General features: G+C 50.0%; 1 protein-coding gene, 1 non-coding gene and 1 pseudogene across 2 annotated transcripts in view; 1 reads left to right on the top strand and 2 right to left on the bottom strand.

Annotated features, from left to right (window-relative positions):
* Nucleotides 1-7,362, top strand: part of Tmem114 (transmembrane protein 114) — an 18,278-nt gene extending 10,916 nt beyond the window's left edge. The window contains exons 4-5 of the mRNA XM_031364616.1: nucleotides 3,234-3,371; nucleotides 6,914-7,362. Of these exons, the coding sequence (XP_031220476.1) occupies nucleotides 3,234-3,371; nucleotides 6,914-7,146 (371 nt within the window). The 3' untranslated portion in view covers nucleotides 7,147-7,362. The remainder of the gene's footprint in view (nucleotides 1-3,233; nucleotides 3,372-6,913) is intronic.
* Nucleotides 7,363-13,630: 6,268 nt separating this feature from the next.
* On the bottom strand, nucleotides 13,631-13,762 carry LOC116086716. The gene has a single exon (XR_004117082.1). It is a non-coding gene; the product is annotated as a small nucleolar RNA SNORA17 (small nucleolar RNA).
* Nucleotides 13,763-15,983: 2,221 nt separating this feature from the next.
* LOC116086286 lies at nucleotides 15,984-16,466 on the bottom strand (annotated as a pseudogene).
* Between the last annotated feature and the right edge of the window lie 1,750 nt (nucleotides 16,467-18,216).

The raw sequence follows: 18,216 nt of genomic DNA, 5'->3' as shown, positions 1-18,216 counted from the left end.
TCTCCATGGCCTCTGCATCAGCTCCTGCTTCCTGACCTGCTTGAATTCCAGTCCTGACTTCCTCTGGTAATAAACAGCAATGTGGAAGTAAGCCAAATAAACCCTTTCCTTCCCAACTTGCTTCTTGGTCATGATGTTTGTGCAGGACTAGAAACCCTGACTAACCCAGGGGGCCAGGCTATAACCCCTCAAAGCCTGCTGGACCTCTGTGATGTACATTTTCCGGCAGAGCCCCTCTTCCCAAAGGTCCCACAATCTTTCCACGCATTGCCTCCAGCTGGGGACAAAGTGTTCAAACACACGGGTCTGTGGGGACTAGTTCATATTCAAACCACAACACCACAAAAAGGTGGAAGGAGAAACCCAGCCCCACAAAGCTGTCACCATATGTCCACATGCATGCCATGGCATGCCATCCCCACACTAAGTGAATACGTTTTAAAAAGATATGCCCATGCCCTCAGCTTCAGAATCGGTAAATGACTGACTTTATTTGGGAGGAGTAACACTGTGGATGTAGTTGAGGATCTCAAGTTGAGGTCCTCTTGGGTTAATGGAATGGGCTGTAAGGTCCATGATGAGTGAGTGTCCTTACACGAGGACAAGCACAGAGAAGAGAAAGAGGCAGAGGGAAAACCTGCGGTGGAGCGGCCTAAGCCAATGCTGCCTGCTGCCCCAAAGTGGCTGCTGAGAGGCAGGGCCACCCCCTGCAGTGGGGATGAGGACCATGAGTTCTAATACCTTGACTCTAAAACTTAGCAAATAAATCCCTAGTGCTTTTTGGTTTGGCAGGGTCTCTAGTAGCCCAGGTGGGCCAAGCATGCACTGTATAGCGGAGGGTGACCTTGAATTTTTGATCCTTCTGCCCCTACCACCCAACTACTGGGATTATAGGCATGCACCACAATGCCTGGTTTAAATAGTTTGTTTTTGAGATATTATTATTATTATTATTATTATTATTATTATTATTATTAATGTGTGTATGTATGTTATGTCTATGTAACCCCTGTGTGCAGTGCTCATGAAGGCCAGGAAAGAATGTTGGGCCCCCTTAGAGCTGGAGTGTTGCCACTGGGTGCTTAGAATCAAATCTGGCTCCTCTGGAGGAAGGAGCTTCTGACGCTAGTAACTGCTGAGTCATCTCTTCAGTGTGCTACACACAGCCCTTAAAATTATTTTGAGAACTATGCCTAGTTTTACTTGGTGCTGGGTTTGGAGCTCTGGGCTCCCTGAATGATAGGCAAGCAGTGTACAGAGCCACATGCCCAGAACCATCCTCTGAGCTTTTATACTGTGCCTTTAATCTCAATGTTCAGGAGGCAGAGGCAGTGAAGTGTCTGAGTTTGAGGCCAGCCTGGTCTACAGAGTGAGTTCCAGGACAGCCAGAGCTACACAGAGAAACCCTGTCTTGAAAATCAAAACAAGCCAAAGAGAATCCATCTTTCCACATCCATAGTACGGAAGTTACAGATGCTGCTGTTGTACCCACTTTCCCATGTGCTAAGGTTTCAAACTCAGGTCCCCATGTTTGTACAACAGGTGCTTAGTGGTTAGAACCATCTCCCCAGCCCCTCCATGACTGTTTTTTCCTTTCATGTAGTGAGTCCTCAACTCGCTCAGGCTCAGAGGATGGGCTACTTGTTGGCTCTCCATTTGACAGATGAGAAAACCGAGGTTTGCAAAGCTAACCCCCAGCTTGTTATGGCCTCTGGGCTTTCAGATGTTAGAGCAGACACTGGAGCCCTGGGGGTGGGAATGTGGGCAGCCAGTGCTTAGCCAATCCTTAGACAATTGAGGGACACACGCCTTCCAGTTCCTTTCAGTGTTGGTGTGTGCCTGGTGGTTGAGATTGTTGACTTAATGGCTTTTGATAATGGTGTGGCTCTGAGAGCACTGTGATCTTGATGCTAATCCCTGTGTGCAGTCTATCAGCTCATCCACAGGAGGTACTATCTGTGAGCTATTCATCTTTGTCTCTGGACCATGGAGCTGGGCTCCTAGGAGACAGCATCTATTCATCTGCTGAATGTAATATGTCCTGGGGGAGAGGCTGAGGAGATGGCCTAGTGAGTAAAGAGCTCGTGGCACAGGGTGACAATCTCAGCTTGAATCTCTAGGATTCAATAAAAGGTCAGAATTGAAAGGGTAATTTCCACCCAGTGTACAATTTTTACAGTTGAACCCCCAGATCACAGTCAGAGACTACCTGTATGACAGTTTTAAAGTCACTCTTGTGTGTGGTGTGTGAACAGGTATAGCATAGCCCACGCAGAGAGACCTGAGGACAACTTTGTACAGTTAGCTTGCTCCTTCCATCTTCAGGCTGATGTGGCCAGAGTTTTTGCCCATGGAGCCATCTCTCTGGCCCCTGTATTGAATTAATGTTTTATTGTTAAGGTCACCAAGGATTTTGGGTATGTAATCCCTTTTGGGGTATGAGATGAGATTAGATCCATGCCCCCTCTCAGGATAAAATAAGTCATGTGCCTTGAATTTATGATGTGTCTGTAATTTTGGGACAGGGCCAGGCAGAGGCAGAATATAGGTGTAAGGTTTTTGTTTTGTTTTTGTTTTTCAAGACAGGATTTCTCTGTTTAACAGCCCTGGCTGTCCTGGAACTCATTTTGTAGACCAGGCTGGTCTTGAACTCGCAGAGATCCGCCTACCTTTGCCTCCCGAGGGGTGGGATTAAAGGTGTGTGCCACCACGCCTGGCTTTGTATGTTTTAAAAAATGAATTAATTTCTTACAGCTGGGAATCAAACCCAGGTCCCTTGCAAGAGCAACAGGTGCTCTAAACCACTGAGCTATCTCTCCAGCTCCAGGTATAGGGGCTTTTATAAGCTGTCCTTTCTCCACCATCTCTGCCCATTCACTCACCTGCTCACCACTTGTCACTGTCCTCAGCTAGAAGGAAACTAGATTTTCCAGGAGCCCTAGTGGTGTTTATCTCCTAGACTTATTTGTTCATTTGCATACTCATTAGACTAGCAGGCTCTTGAGTCTGCACTGAGAGAATAAGTAAATAATACAATAATGCCCTCTAGGGGTTACAGAGACTAAGTGCAAAGATGCTCACAATTCAAACCATGCATTCAGGAGTCTCCGTTGTTCTTAACTACCACTAGAAGTAGTTGTGTAGATCTGCTACTGTGTGTACGCGGTAAACATATGTAAGTGACTGAATGCTAGCTATTAGTAACCCCTGTACCTGTCCCCGCTTCTCCTTAGCTATGCACGGGACATTTGTGATCTTGTTGCCACTCAGTCTGATCGTGATGGTGTTTGGGGGGATGACCGGGTTCCTGAGCTTCCTCCTCCGAGCTCACCTCCTACTGCTGCTCACTGGGACCCTCTTTCTCTTTGGAGGTAGGTGTACACATGCCCGGGGCCTAGGCTCCACAGCTGTACTGATGGTGACTGATGGTGAGTGCTGTGCTGTGACCCTCTTTAGGGGCAAGTCTCAGCTCCTCTAAGGGCTCCCTTCCCCTCACTGTGACAGTAGCTGGAAGGGGCAGTGGTTTACAGCCTTAAGCTCCCCAGATCTCTTCCGGGAAAGGAAGAGAAGGAGGGGACGGGACACAGCCTTGGGAGTTATCCCCAGCATCTTGCTGCAAAGCTGTGTCTTCCACCTCTGTCTGGTCCCACAGTGACGGTCTTGGCTTCCGGTTTGGAGCTGTGGGCTAAGAGACCCTGGCTCCTGCTGCCTTTGCTCCCTTTTCGCTGAGTAGCAGTTCTGATGTGGGAAATCTGACTGACAGGGTACAGAAGGACACATTGCACATGGCTTCACTTGGCTGCAGGTTTTCAGTAAGCAGAGCTCATGGTGAGACAGAACAGAACCACAAGTAGAAGCAGCAGATGGGTCTGGGGACACGATGGTTGAATGGCCTTTGGTTTCATTTATCAGGCGTAATAAGTTCAGGAGGAGCCTATTGTCCATTCTCATGATTACAGTCAGCACCCATAGTCCATGTACCCATATACCCTGCACTTGAGGGTGGCTGAGAGGGTAGATTTTATGTGTTTCACCATAAAAGGTAGTTGTGTGAGATGACCCATGTATTCAGCAGTTTCTTAAGCTACTCCATATACACACGTCACAGCTGTGGGCATCACACTGTGAAAATGCACAAGGTTTGCTGTGAGAAGGTGACACACATCAGGACATGGTGGTATACACTATTGTCCCAACACGTAGGAGGCTGAGTGTTGATCTCAAGCTGAAATCCAGATAATACCGTACAGTGTAACTCTTGCAAACATAAAACAATACCAAATCAAACCATACCTCTCAAACCCACATCCAAACCACACCCTCCAAAAACCTAAACCCATACTTACTTAAATCAAACCAAACTAAATCAACCAGGCAGGCAGACTCTGTTTCCTGTGGCTGGCTACAGGCTTTGGGTAAGTGGGACCTACAGCCCAAATGGGTGCCCTCTGACTCCCTGAATTAAAACAAAAGAAAGAAAGACAGAGGCCTAGGAGATGGCTCAGCATGTAAGAACATTTGCTACATAAGCAAGAGAAGCCAGGTTCAGATCTCCCAAACCATGGAATAACGCAGGCAAGATTGTAAGAATGCACATAGTCCCAGCATTCAAGAGTGGACACAGTGGGGGCTGACTGCCAGTTTGGCTCCAAGGTCAGTGAGAGAGCCTGTCTCAAGAGGATTAGGTGGTGAGTGACAGACAGGATGTCTTCTTGACACATGTACACATCACACATGCACATGCAAGCACTCACACAATACACATACATATACACATACACACACTTGCACACATATGTACACATACTTGCACACACATGCACATATGCACATACATGCATACACATGCATGCACACACACACATGCACTCACAGGAGAAAGGTGACTCCTTGGGAACTTTAGAAGAGGAAAATCAAGGAAGGTACAGATAATGTGAAGCTTGGCTATGGAGATTTACTCACCAGCCAATCCTCACATCAGTCCCCTCAGGTAAGACTGATGGTGGCACAATCCAGCTTCTATGACTGGCGCCATAGGACCGAGTTGTTCATTTAATGAGACTTCAGAGTGAAAGGCCACATAAGGGGCTGCAAGGCAGAAGCTCAGTAAGAGCATCTGCTTAGCATTGCAAGGCCCTACACTGCAAAACTGAAACAAAATAACAACTCAGGTGTGTCCAGTTGCCACCATCCTGGACCGTGTAGCAATGAATCAATATCTTATGGAAACCTACTGTGTGCCAGGGGAAAGAGGCTTGGAGATCACCCTCCAGGACTCACAGCCTGAAGAGAGACCCAAAGGGAAAGCTGTAACTATGACCCGGGCTGAGGTGGGCTGTGAAGCCGTGAAGTCACAGGGTCATGTTCTACTCAAGCTCATCCGGAATTAGCCAGGACTAGGAACTGTTCCCTCTTGTAGGAGGGAGGAGAGGGGGCTGCAGCAGGCAGGGGTCTGCCTCAGCAAAGACCTACAGACCCTCTACAGACAGGGAGAGTGATGGGGGACCCCTGGCTGGGAAGAGGAACAGGTAAGGGGAGCAGAGATAGGGAGAGAGGAAAAGAGGGGAAGGTAAAGGTAGGGGTGTGTATGTCTGTGCAAGCACGTGTGCATGTGCATGTGTGCATGTGTGTGTGTGTGGAATGGGAAGGAGGTAGGGGAGGAGACAGGAGGGTGTTGCTAAAATTTCTCTTTAGAAAAGGTGTAAACCACATCTTTCCCTCCTTCTCGAGTCCCAATGAGGTATGATTCAATGGAAGTTCACCAGGGGAACCTATGAGTTTATGAGGCTTACTTACAGAGCAGTGGGTGAGGGGTTCCAGGCAGGGCATAGATGACCTTAAAGCAGCCACCCTGGAAGGCCTGAACCCACCCAGCATGTGTCATGACTCCCTGTGGCTGTGTAGATGAAACCTACCCCTTTCATCTCCTCCCCATCTCCTCTAGCTCTTCCCCCAAGTCCACAACAAATTAGGGTAGAAATGCATATAATGGTGGCGGCTAGATACTTAGGTGAGGGCCCTAAGACCCTCCAGGCCCACAGAACTCCTGATATTGGCAGCAGTCTGGCTGGGAGGACAGTCTTGCACAACAGAGGGAGAAGGGGACGAGGAGGGAAGAAAGGGGAGAGGGAGGAGGAAGTGAGGGAGGCAGAGGAGGGAGAGGAAGGGAGGGGGAGGGAGGGGGAAGAGAAGGAGACAGAGGTGTATGTGAAGAAAACCCAGCTCTTACATTAAAAGAATAGAAGGCTTTTTTTTTTTTTTTTCTGGAGCTGAATATTAGTGACCATGGCCTAGGAAAATAGCTTCAGGTCTCTGGTCTTCATAAATATCACGTTCCAATGAAGTAGAAATTCATGGAATGTTTTATAGCAATGAATAAAGAATGTTGTAAGTGAAGACACTTTTCAAATCCGTCGGTGGGTACCTTTGGGTAGGTGAGTTTTAGTAAGATGGGGAGAAGGCTGCTCTAGGGCTGGCTTGCTCTCTGATAGCCTGCTAAGCCCTTTGATTGGGACAAACCTCTACATCATCGAAGTCTTAATCAGCCATTGCAGACAAAGCTTCTTTCCAGGACTTCTCATTTATAAAGGAGATAGAAGGAGGAGGGGAGGCGGGTGAAGGAGGTGAGAGGAAGAGGAGTTGAAAGAAGAGGGAAAAAGGAAGCTGAGGGGGTGGAGGAAAGAAGAGGAGGGGGTGCAGGAGGGAACTGATTGGAAGAGGAGGAGAAGGAGGAGGAGGAGGAGGAGGAGGAGGACGAGGAGGACGAGGAGGAGGAGGAGGAGGACGAGGAGGACGAGGAGGACGAGGAGGAGGAGGAGGGCGAGGGTGAGGGCGAGGGCGAGGACGAGGGCGAAGACTGGGATGAGGGGCAGGTCAGGAGGTTCTGAATGACTGTCCCGGTTTTTCCCTGCAGCCATGGTGACCCTCACTGGAATCAGCATCTATATCGCGTACTCCGCAGCTGCCTTCCGAGAGGCAGTATGCCTCTTGGAGGAGAGGGCCCTGCTGGATCAGGTGGACATACGCTTTGGCTGGTCCCTGGCCCTCGGCTGGATTAGCTTTGTCTCTGAGCTGCTCACTGGGGTAGTCTTCCTGGCAGCGGCTCGTGTGCTCAGCTTGAGCCAGAGGCAGGACCAAGCCATCTGATTTTGGTCAACCCAGAAGGCGCAGGGCCTTTTGGACCCATCTCAGCGAATGGCACCCCTTTCTTCTTTAAATACCACTGATAGAGGCCTGTCTTTGTGTTATTTGGGCTGCCCATTCTGCTGTGATGTGCGCATGCGTGTGCCTCTGGTGGACCGGAAGGGGAGAGGGAGTGTGGAACCCGTATCTCCTGAAATAAACGCCAATCCTAGTCACCCGGGAGTTTTGCAACTCCTCCTCATTTTGTTCTTGGCCCTGCTTCTCTTCTTTGTGAGAAGACGCTGTGTGGATCAGAGAGGTCGGTTAACTTGTGTAAAGGTGACCAGAGACACTGGATGGAATGCTTGGCTCTTCAAGGGTCACTCTGCCTGCTAGCACAGCGTCTCTGGTTCGTGTGGGGTCCTCCTACCTCAGACGCTGCCTTGAGCTTCACACAACCTAGACACAGTCAGAAGTACACAATGGGCAGCACCAGGGAGAAGTCGGCGCTGGGGTCTCAGTACCAAGGAGGGAAGGTTCGCAGCACGCCAAGTCAGTCGAGCCAGAGTGTGTGAATAGAGGGGTTGGGGGGAGGTGGATGGTGGAGGGAGGGTGTAAAGGAGGAAGTGGAGGGGTTTGGGGAGGATGGGATGGAGCGGGGAACAGAGGGTGGAGGAGGAGGGGAGTGGAGGAGGGTGCAGAGGTGAAGAAGGTGATGGGGAGGGTTGGGGAGGGTGAAGGAGGGAAGTAGGATGTGACAAGGGGCAGAGGAGAGGGAAGTGAGAGAGAGAGGAGCTGGGGTGGAGGAGAGGGAAGTGAGAGAGAGAGGAGCTGGGGTGGAGGAGAGGAGTGAGAGAGAGAGGAGCTGGGGATGGAGGAGGGGAGTGGAGGCCTTGGGAAGAGTCCTGTCTAATTCTCTATAGGAAAGGTTTTCTGGTACAAGGAGTTACTAGGCCAGGGGCTCAATTTGGAAATGTCAGCAGATGCATCTCAGAGGCTAGAGACCCCCGGGCCACTGAGCTGGGTAGTGTTGGTCCTCTGTACTTCTCCAGAAGGAGAGGGTCAGGTGGCAGCCACAACCAGTAAGAATATCCCTCAAAACCAGACTCTATTCCTCAGAAGGTCACTCCTGCCTGTGTCTGAGCCCAGCTTGAAGGCCCAGAGGAGGGCGCTGTCTCTGTGTGTGGAGCTTGGCAGTACTCAGCAGGAACTGGGATCTGCTGCCCAGAGATGGGAGGCGGGGATCCTTGGGCTGAAGGAGCTGCAGGAGCCTTCAGTGCACCAGTGGGTTTCACGACCATTGATGCGTGATATTAGATGACAGCATCATGTTCTCAGCATCTTCACAATGTCACCATCCTCTCAGGACATTGTCAGTAAACGACACCACTATAGTCACCAATGATGTCATAGCCTTTCTGTGACATCATCATCCTAAGGACTGTCTTAGTTACTTTTCTATTGCTGTGACCAAACATCACGACCTTGTTAAAGTTGGGGCTCACAGTCTCAAAGAGAGGTAGAGTTTGTGACCATCATATCACAGTAGGGAGCATGGTGGCAGGCATAGCACTGGGGCAGTAGCTGAGTGCTCATATCATAACCCAGAGAGCTAACAGGAGACGAATGGGCTTTTGAAACCTCCAAGTTTCTCTAGTGACACACCTCCTCCAACATGGCCACACCTCCTAATCCTTCCCAAACAGTCCCACCAGCTGAGGATCAAATATTCAAACCTATGAGTCTATGGTGGCCATTCTCATTCAAACAACCCAATGACACTAACAACTTTATATCACTGTCACTCAGAATGACATTGCTTTATCAGAGCACTCTAATCTTCAGCCATGACACCATTATACTCAGCATGACTTCTTCATCCTTACATCATGTTCACCATGACACCATGGTTACCATGCCATCCCTTATTTGATATCATCATCTCCATCATGACATCATCTTCACAGCTGATGCTCAGTGACCATTTACTGTACATTCTATACACCATGTAGTCAGTCAGCCAGTCAACAGACACTGAAAAGAGTGAGGGGCAATGACTGTAGGACAAGCCTTGATCACTGAGCTGACATATTGAGGAGAGAGCTATGGGAAACATGTAGTACTATGGGGATAATTCCATCAGTATATAGATGAGGAAACCGAGGCACAGCAGTCTATGATAATTGTCCCAGACGCACAAGAGGAAAGGGTTGCAATGGGAATCAAACTCAGACCTGGGAATTGCAAAAAACGAGTCAGTGCTTTCTTGCCAACACCTGCACCACCCACTTCTCTGTTCCTGGACCTAGGACTTGGGACATCTTTTGTTTATTCAGGAGGAGTGTAAACACGGCGTTTAGGCAGGCTCCACCAGCCAACAAACCCTGCTAGAGACTGGCAGCAGTCCAGGGCCAGGAAACATTTTAGTCCAGGGCCAGGAAACATTTTCATGGAGGCTGTTATCAGAAGGACGGCCTTTGCTGCCATCTGCTGGTCACATAATAGAAATGTGCTGGAGGAACAAATAAAAGGAAAGTTGTTAAAATCTCTGCAGAACAGACGTTCTAGAGACCATTTTTGGTCCTTTCAGCTGGTGTCCCAACTGGAGGTTGAGGGTAAAGGCTGAAGGTAATATCTTCCTGGACATTGGAGGTGGAGGAGACTCCTGAGTGAACAAAGGGAATAATAACCGAAGCAGTGTGCAGCCAAGAAGCCAACAGCACCGAAGAGGAGAAATTAGTTAATTTGTTCATTGCTTATAGACATCTAATGTGGATATCAATCCCGGGGACACACTGGTGGGTGTTGGTTTTGTCAACCTGACCTAGGGCGGCATCACCTGGGAAGAGTATTTCAGTGAGGGATTGTCTGGATGAGGTTCCTGTGACTGATTGTCTTGAAGCCTTTGTTAATGTGGGAAGACGCAGCTCCAAATCGGCTGTATCAGAGTAGAGAAACTGAGCTGAGCTCAAACCTGCACGAATTCATTGCTTTCTGCTCTTGACGGGTTATGATGCCGCTAGCTGCTTCGGGTTCCCACCTTGATTTCCTGGCAGCGATGGATTGTAACTTGGAATTGCTTTTCGTCTCAATATTTTTTCACAGAACTGGAAAGGCAACAGATGGTGGGAAGGGCCCGTACCCTGTCATAGGGAAACAGACAATGAACATGGTCTAGGAATACACAGCAGTCAGGCTGTTCGTAAAGTCAGAATGATGAAAGGCAGCGATGAGGTGACCTGCCGGGAGAGACATCTCTTCCAGCAGGCGATTGCGTAAGGAGGCAGCAGACCAGGCAGGTGGCTGCAAGAGAAAAGGCCCTGCTATGGGGACAAGGGGGCTTGTTTGAGGCAATGAGGGGGAGTGGATGGAGAAATGTGGTAGGTGAGAGAGAAGGGGTACGGGCTCTGCTCATAGTCAAAGGAGAGGGCATTCGACGGGGGCAGGATTCTGCTGATAGTCCGTTCCGCTCTATTCTGTCCTATTCTAATTCCGTCTGGATCTGAGAGCCTGCGGATGTTTGTGGCAGACAGGCCCTGGGTCTGTCCCCAGATTCAATCCACTGCTGTCATCTAACATCTTCACAGAAAGGCACCAAACTCGCAATACTTGGGCCTTAGTGGTACCTAATGGAATAAAAGTTGTAAAACAAAATTTTCAACTTTTTATTGGCTCTTTGTGACTTTCACATCATGCACTCCAATCCCATTCATCTCCTGCTCCCCTCATGCCCACCCACCACCCTTGCAACCTCCCCACCAACAGAGACAAATAAATCTTATTGTAGAAGCTAGAGTGTGCCCCACAGTTTACCCTTTTGTCCACACTTCTCCGCTTGTGAATGTTCACAGCGAAGACTCATTGGTCTGGTCTGAGGGCTCTGGCTTCTGTAACTCTATCAGTACTGGATCCTCACTGGACTCCTCTCAGATATCCTGTTGCTGACCTGTGTCATGGAGATCCTGTAGTTTTGGATCTGTGGGACTGGCCCCTTCATGCACTCCAGCAGTTCTTCAATAGGGAAGATGTTAGGGTGGGGCAATTCAAAGCCCTGGATCTGGGTCCAAGAGGTATGTGGCTCCTCTGCGCGCCTGCTTTGGGGGCTGGTTCATCTGCAACTCCGCATCCAGAGCCAGCTCTACCCTGCTGCTCCCGTGAGGTGCAGGGCCCGTTCTCACGAGGATTGCAGCTAGTGAGGGACATGGCCAGCTCTCTCAATCTCGTGACCCCAGGGCCAGATATTCTGCCTGCAATATGTGGTGAGGGATGAGGGAGGGGAGGGGGCTTCTCTTCCCATCACCTCCTCCAAGTAGACAAGAAGCAAAGAGGGTTCTCCTGCACTCACACCCTCAGGGCCAGCTCACCTGCAACCCCCACATCCAGGGCCAGCTCTATTGTGATGCCTAAGCAAGGTTCAGGGCCCACTCTCCTGAATGCTACCAGCAGGTGAGGGGCAGGGGCAGCTCTACTGCCTGCCACAGGTGGTAGGAGGCAAGGGGAGATCTCTTCTCTTACTCACAATGCTACTACAGTGCAGACAAACTGCAGGGCCAGCTCTCCCATGCTCACACCCTCAGGGCTGGTCCACCCTTGCTCCTACCATCAGGCTCAGCTGGACTCTGCTGCTCAGTGAGGTGCAGGGCCTGCTGTCCTGAGTGCTGTAGCAGGTGAGGGGCAGGGCCAGCTCTCCTGCTCTCATGACCCCATCATAGCCAGGTCTCCCACATGCTGCAGGTGGTGAGGGGCAAGGAGGGAGGAGGGTATCTCACCCTTATTAATGGCACTGCATGGGAGACAGTGGCTGGACTAGCTTTCCCACTCTCATTCTCCTGGGACTGGCTTACTTGCAGCTTCTGCAATGTGCAGCCACTTACCTTAAGTACTGCAGGTGGCTGAGGGTGGGAGGGTCAGCTCTCTTGCTCCCAGTGCCAGCTCTCCCACAATGTCCAGGTGAGGGTGGTGGGGCCAGTTCTGCACGACCCTCAGACATTAATAAGCCCTCTGGTGGCAGACCAGACCAGAGGTGTCTGCCTAGCTCTGGTGGTAACAGACCCCTGCTGCTACAAGGCTGTGGCCCCAGACATGACCCCCAGTGGCAGCACAGGCCAGGACCCCACCATGGTCTCAGGTGGCATCTCTCACTACTCACATCACACTGTTGCTCACTACCCTCGAGTCTCCTGCTGTGCCTCTCTTCATTGTACATACACCCTTCTGTTTCTGTTTGTCTGTGGGACCATGAAAGGTAGCATGGTCCCAGGTTGACCTATGGCTAGAAGCTCTGGAGACCCTGAAGGAACGGTAGGAGCTTTGCTTGCTCCCGGGCACCAGCTAGGCCCCTGTCACTAGCTGCAATTCCCTATAGATTTATGGCCATCAGTTATGTAAGGGCAATGCTCCGAGCCCCTCCACATGTAGAGGATGTGGCCTGTGGTCATATAGGCTCAAGACAGATCTCCATTTTAATGAGGAAGGCCTGGAGGGTTTAGCCAATAAGCTTTCCTTCCCAGACATTCCTTCCTGCAGAAGGTGTTTAATCTCAGGCCCACCCTGAGAAGTGGGGTACGGTTTTACTTATCTACTTTCTGCCAATGACAATAAATGCCTTCAAACCATGGACTGCCTCTGTTCATCGGGATCCCCGGTGTGGAGCCTCAGAGAAGGCCTTCTCCCATAGAGCTGCAGTCTAGTCTCCCGTAGAAGGCCTCTCGGTGCTCCCAGATACGACCACCGACCCAAGCTCAGGCCAAGCCTGCCATCAAGCCAAGGACTCTCCCCACGGGACCAGGCGGAGCCCACCCCCCCTTCCACTGACCCTGGGCCAGATTCAGCCTGCCAGCCCAGATTCTGTTCTCAGCTCTTCCGCAGCATCCTGTAGTGCCTGGATGTCCAGCGCCTGAGAACCAGACAGCTCCGATCCCCCAGGCCCAGGGACCTTCAAGCCAGCTCTGGCTGTCCTTCACCTCAGAGTGTGCTTCCCCAGCCCCAGAAGGGTGTCCCAGGGTTTCACTGTGGCCCAGCACCTGCCGGGCTAACGTGTCGGGTAAGCGAGGCCAACTTCTGCCTAAGTGTGGGGTAAACGAGGTCAACTTCCTGCCTCCTGAGCTGTTGTGCCCTGTGGTGGACCAGACTCGGGACCCATAGCCCTACATTCCCTTCTATTTCTCCCCCACTTGCTTCTCTTGAAGGTGTCTGGGATCTGAGTGTCTGAGGTCATCTTAGGAGTGTTATGTCCTACTTGTGTATTATGGCACTGGGTGTGGTCATCTCAGGCTAGCTCCCTGTGGGGCCCCATGGCGCCGGCTGGTAAGGAGGTCATTTCAGGCTCACTCCTCACACAGACCTGCCCGAGTGACCCCATGTGACAGTTGTGCGCCTTGGGCTCACTTTTACCTGGGGCCTGTTATATGCTGGCCTGCACAGGTCTGGTCTGGTGGTTGTCTCAGGTTGCCTCCCTGTCTGGACCCTCGTGTGCCAGACTTCTTGTCTCTGGCTCCGTTTTTCAGGGAGTGTTAGGCTACTAGTTATTCAGATGTTCATAGGTCAGAACAGTGAATGAAGATATAACCTGTCTCTCTTCTGCCACCTACTGATGCACATGTAACCCAGCAGGCACACCTACAATGCCTCTAGGGACAATTTAAAACAAAATTTAGATTAAAACATCATCATCATCATCATCATTATCATCATCATCATCATCATCATCATCATCATCATCATCATCATCATCATCATCATCATCATCATATTCTATGTGTATGAGTATTTTGCCTGTAGTCTGTTCAGCACATGCGTACCTGATACCTGCAGAGGCCTGAAAAGGAAAATCTTGGATCTCTGGGGATGGGGACTGTAGTTACAAATGGTTGTGAGCCTCCATATGAGAGCTGGGAATCGAACCACATGATCGGGAAGAACAGCTAGTGCTCACTCTGAGCCATCTCTCCAGCTCGGTGGAATGAATGCTCTAAGAAGGCGTCCAGCTGTGGCCATTCCCTTTTTGTTCTTAGCAGGGGGGCATGGTGGTTTTAAGGTTCCTTGGTATGCCCTGTAGAGAGTGAATGGCAGGGAGGAGTGGGTGTAGGAGATCCACGGAGAGATCAGAGAGTGGCCCCCTGGGAAGTGTGCTGGGATCAGGTGAGCTCTGCAGCCAGGAAGAGGTTCCTATGGATCGAAGGAAAAGGGAAAGAGGGAGGAGCCAGTGGGAGCCCACCCTGGCATGGATGCACCACAGGACAAGCCAGTCACTCGCCTGAGCGAGGATGCTCAGTGTGGCTGCGAGGCCTCATTTATTCACTCACTCATTCATTTACTGAATGCTTGTTCACTGGCTTACTGTGGAGCTTACTTATAGGGCATGGGTGAGGGGCTCCCAACAGGAGCAGGAGTGACCCTAAAACAGCTGCATCGGAAAGTTTTCACGCAGCCCAGACTTTGCTTTGGATGACTAGGGCAGAATTACACACAAATGGCTTGTGGGAGTGGTTAGAGTCTCTGGTAAAAATCCGATGACCCTTCCCATGCACTTCCCTCTGTAAGCGAATGCCAGCAGTCAGCCAGCAGGATCCAGAAGGACTCTTGCAAGCTGGCACAGTGGATGTGCTGAAAAATTGTGGCCATTTTGCTAGGAGATCTATGCTCTACAACACAATGGTCCCTGGGCTCACTGGGCCCTGCCACAGGGAATGGGAGCCTCCCTGGGACCGTGGTCAGAGAAGGATAGATGCCCTGCCTGCATTCGGTGTCGTCATTGACTTCTTCATTAGAGGCAAAACTCAGGCACAATAGGGACCCTGAGCCTTCTCATGCCCGGAGGGACCATTCCCTGGCTGCGGGAGCCTGAGAATTTGGGACGCCCTTTCATGGTGACAGGGTCCTGCGCCCTCTAGTGGTGAAAGGGTCAAGCACCATCCACACAGATTTCTACTCCTGGGGTCCAACAGTCTGGGTTTAATGTGTAATGCAGGGTGTGGGAGTGGGGTGTGGGGGGTGATCTACAGTCATTGCTGGTCCTCTGATGATTTTCATTTGTTGTTTCCTAGACATCTGACATCCAAAAGCTGGGGCAGGATATTAGGCCTCTGTGGCTATCAGGGCAGAGTCCCCAGCCTTCCCAGTCTTGTTCTAACAACAGTCTGAGCCTTTCCAAATATTTACACGTGAGGATCCTCTGGGAACTGGGAACATGTGGAGGATTTGCATAGAGAGGAGAGAAGGAGAATGAGAGATGGGGATACACACAGGGAAACGAGAGGCGCAAAGACCCAGAGAAGCACGGCCATCTACTGCCTCGGACAGGGGGATGTTCTGAGGCCAGTGTCTCCAGAAGTTAAACATGTAGAGTTTACATGTTTAAACATCAGAGTGTGTTCATGCTAGTCTGGGTTGAGAGCCCTTTGCAGGTTAGATCCAGTGGCTTATACAAATTCTCCCAGATCCAGTGGAGCAGGAGAGGGAAGGGTGTGGCTCTGGGCTGCTGTGAGGGGGACTCAGCATGTGCTTTTTCTGGAAAACTTGTATTTAAGAAGTAGAAAGTGTACACTCTAAAATCTCACTACTAGGATAGGCAATCATGATGCTTAGTACAGGTTGTCACTTTGACAAGAGCTGGAACAGATTTCTGGGCAAGGTCTACGAGGGGATTTCTAGACTGGGTTAACTGATGGGGAGACCCACCCTGAATCCCTGAATTGTGGGTTGTGACTCTTCCGTTCCCCCAACAAAGGCTCACAATATATGGACAGACTTCTTCCTTCCTTCCTTCCTTCCTTCCTTCCTTTCTTTCTTTCTTCCTTTCTTTCTTTCCTTCCTTCCTTCCTTCCTTCCTTCCTTCTTTCCTTTCTTTCTTTTTGTGTACATTAGGCCATAAGTTCATATTGAATGGTCTCCAACAGCTCAGGCTCTTTTCTGCTGGTCCTCACAAAGTGCGCTTCTCTGGGTGGAGCAGGCTGGTGCTTCAGCTGAACCCAGGCGCCCTTCTCTTTGGCTTCCTTTTTCTTCTGACTGTTCTCCTTCACTCGCTTCAGGAAGCTGTCTCTGCTCTTTGAGTGCTTGATGTGCTCGATCCGCACATTGATCCTCTTGGCCAGATTCTTGCCCTTAACTTGCTTGTTTACAATGATGCCCACGGCATGCTGGGTGACATTGTAGACTCTTCTGGTTTTGCTGTGGTAACACTTATGGGGCATTCCTTTTTGAACAGTGCTCATTCTCTTGATGTCTACAATATCACCCTTCTTGTAGATTTGCATGTATATGGCCAAAGGAACAACTCCATGTTTCCTAAAAGGCCTAGAGAACATAAACTGGGTGCCTCTCCTTTTTCCCTTTGTGTTCGTCATTTTGGCGAGTTACTGGAAGATGGCTGCCACGGCCGGCATGGACAGATTTCTATTAGACTTTCACAGGCAGGGAGCTAGGAAATGTCTTAGTAAAATGACTTCTATACAATATGAATTCAGATCCTGGAAATCATGAAAAAAGTTGAGCCTGGTAGCATGAATGAGACTGTAATCCCAGCCATGGGTGGAGTGCACACAGGCAAATTCTGAAGGTCATTAACCAGCCAGAAAATCAATGTACTTCAGGTTTAATGAGAGAGCCTGTCTCAGACAATGAAGGTAGAATGATTGAGGAGAGCCACATGACTCTAGTCTCCATACACACACACATGCACACAAACACACATACACACACCACATATACATCACACACAAACACACACATGCATGCACACACACATACACATGCACGTAGACACACATACTACAAGCATACCACACAAAAACATACACATACACACACCACATAGACACCATACACACACACATACACCACAGACATGCACACACACACATACACACACACACACATCATATACATACTCTCAAACACACTATGCATTGGGCAACAAAAATTAGGAAAAATATGTTTTGAAGGTTGCAATGAACTCCTGACTGTGTGGAGGATGACATTTAAAAAAGACAAGACCCTAAGTCTGGGCTACTTCTGGTGGCTTCTGTCCCCATAAAGGCTTTTCATTGTCCTCAAACACATCCCACTGCCCCAGAGGGCCATGCTTGTCTTCTTCTGTCCTCCCTATGAACTCTGAAGTCACTGTGCAATAGCCAGCCGCCATCGCAGCCACTTCATTAGCATGATAGACTTCTATCCTAGGGCCAGAAGGCAAGTTCACAGCTGAGTGCCTGCTCTTAGTTGTGGGGTCTGGGATACCCATCTTTTCTTTGAGTGGGCTGGGGCTAGTTCTTTGAACCCCCAGCATCTGAATTTGTTAGGGCTGAGGAAGTGAACCAGTCTATGTGACACAGAACCATGGGTCAAGACCTTTGTTCAGAGCACTTGGTCACAAGGTGTCAAGTTCCCAAGGAAGCACACCTTGTATCTCAGAGACTGGCTGTAAATAGGACAGAAAGGAAAACCTAGTCTCCAAGAAGTGAGTTGTGGCCTTGAGCTCAAATCTAAGTAAGCCCAGTCATTTAGCGAGGCTTGTAACTGTGGATGGTCGACAGATCATGTACCTTAGTTACTCTGCCTATAGAGGGTGTCATTCGAGAAAGGGTGTAACCGGAGCACCTATTTCTCAGGGTGGTTATAAATGGTGCATTTAAAGGGCCTGATTGTGTGTCTTGTGCACAGCAAACCCCGAGGATTACACGCACACATCTGAGTCCCGATGACGCTTCCCAGTGTTCTTCATTAACATCATTGTCACACGTTTAGAATCACTGTGTAAATACACTACTGGTGTCTATGAAGATGTTTCCAGAGAGGTCTGATTGAGGAAGGAAAGCCCGCTCTAAATGTGAGCCACACAGTTCTGTGAACTGGGATTGCAGGTGGCAGAGAAAGGGGAAGGGGACCAGCATCCACCTCTCCCTGCTTCCTAACTGCAGACCAGTCATCCATCTCTCTCTGCATGGCAGCTGCCTCATGTTCCTGCCGTCAGGAGGAGGGCCCTCACTCCAGCCCACCCCTCCCCAAAGCCGCTTTTGGCTGGTATTTTGTCTCAGCAGTGATAAAATTAACTAATTACAGCTTCTATTGTTTGCTGAGTCAAGGCCATATGGGCCC

The sequence above is a fragment of the Mastomys coucha genome, unplaced genomic scaffold (assembly GCF_008632895.1).
Source record: "Mastomys coucha isolate ucsf_1 unplaced genomic scaffold, UCSF_Mcou_1 pScaffold12, whole genome shotgun sequence".
Lineage (NCBI taxonomy): Eukaryota > Metazoa > Chordata > Mammalia > Rodentia > Muridae > Mastomys > Mastomys coucha.
Note: the sequence above shows the minus strand (reverse complement) of the source record. Positions and strands in the feature narration are given on the sequence as shown.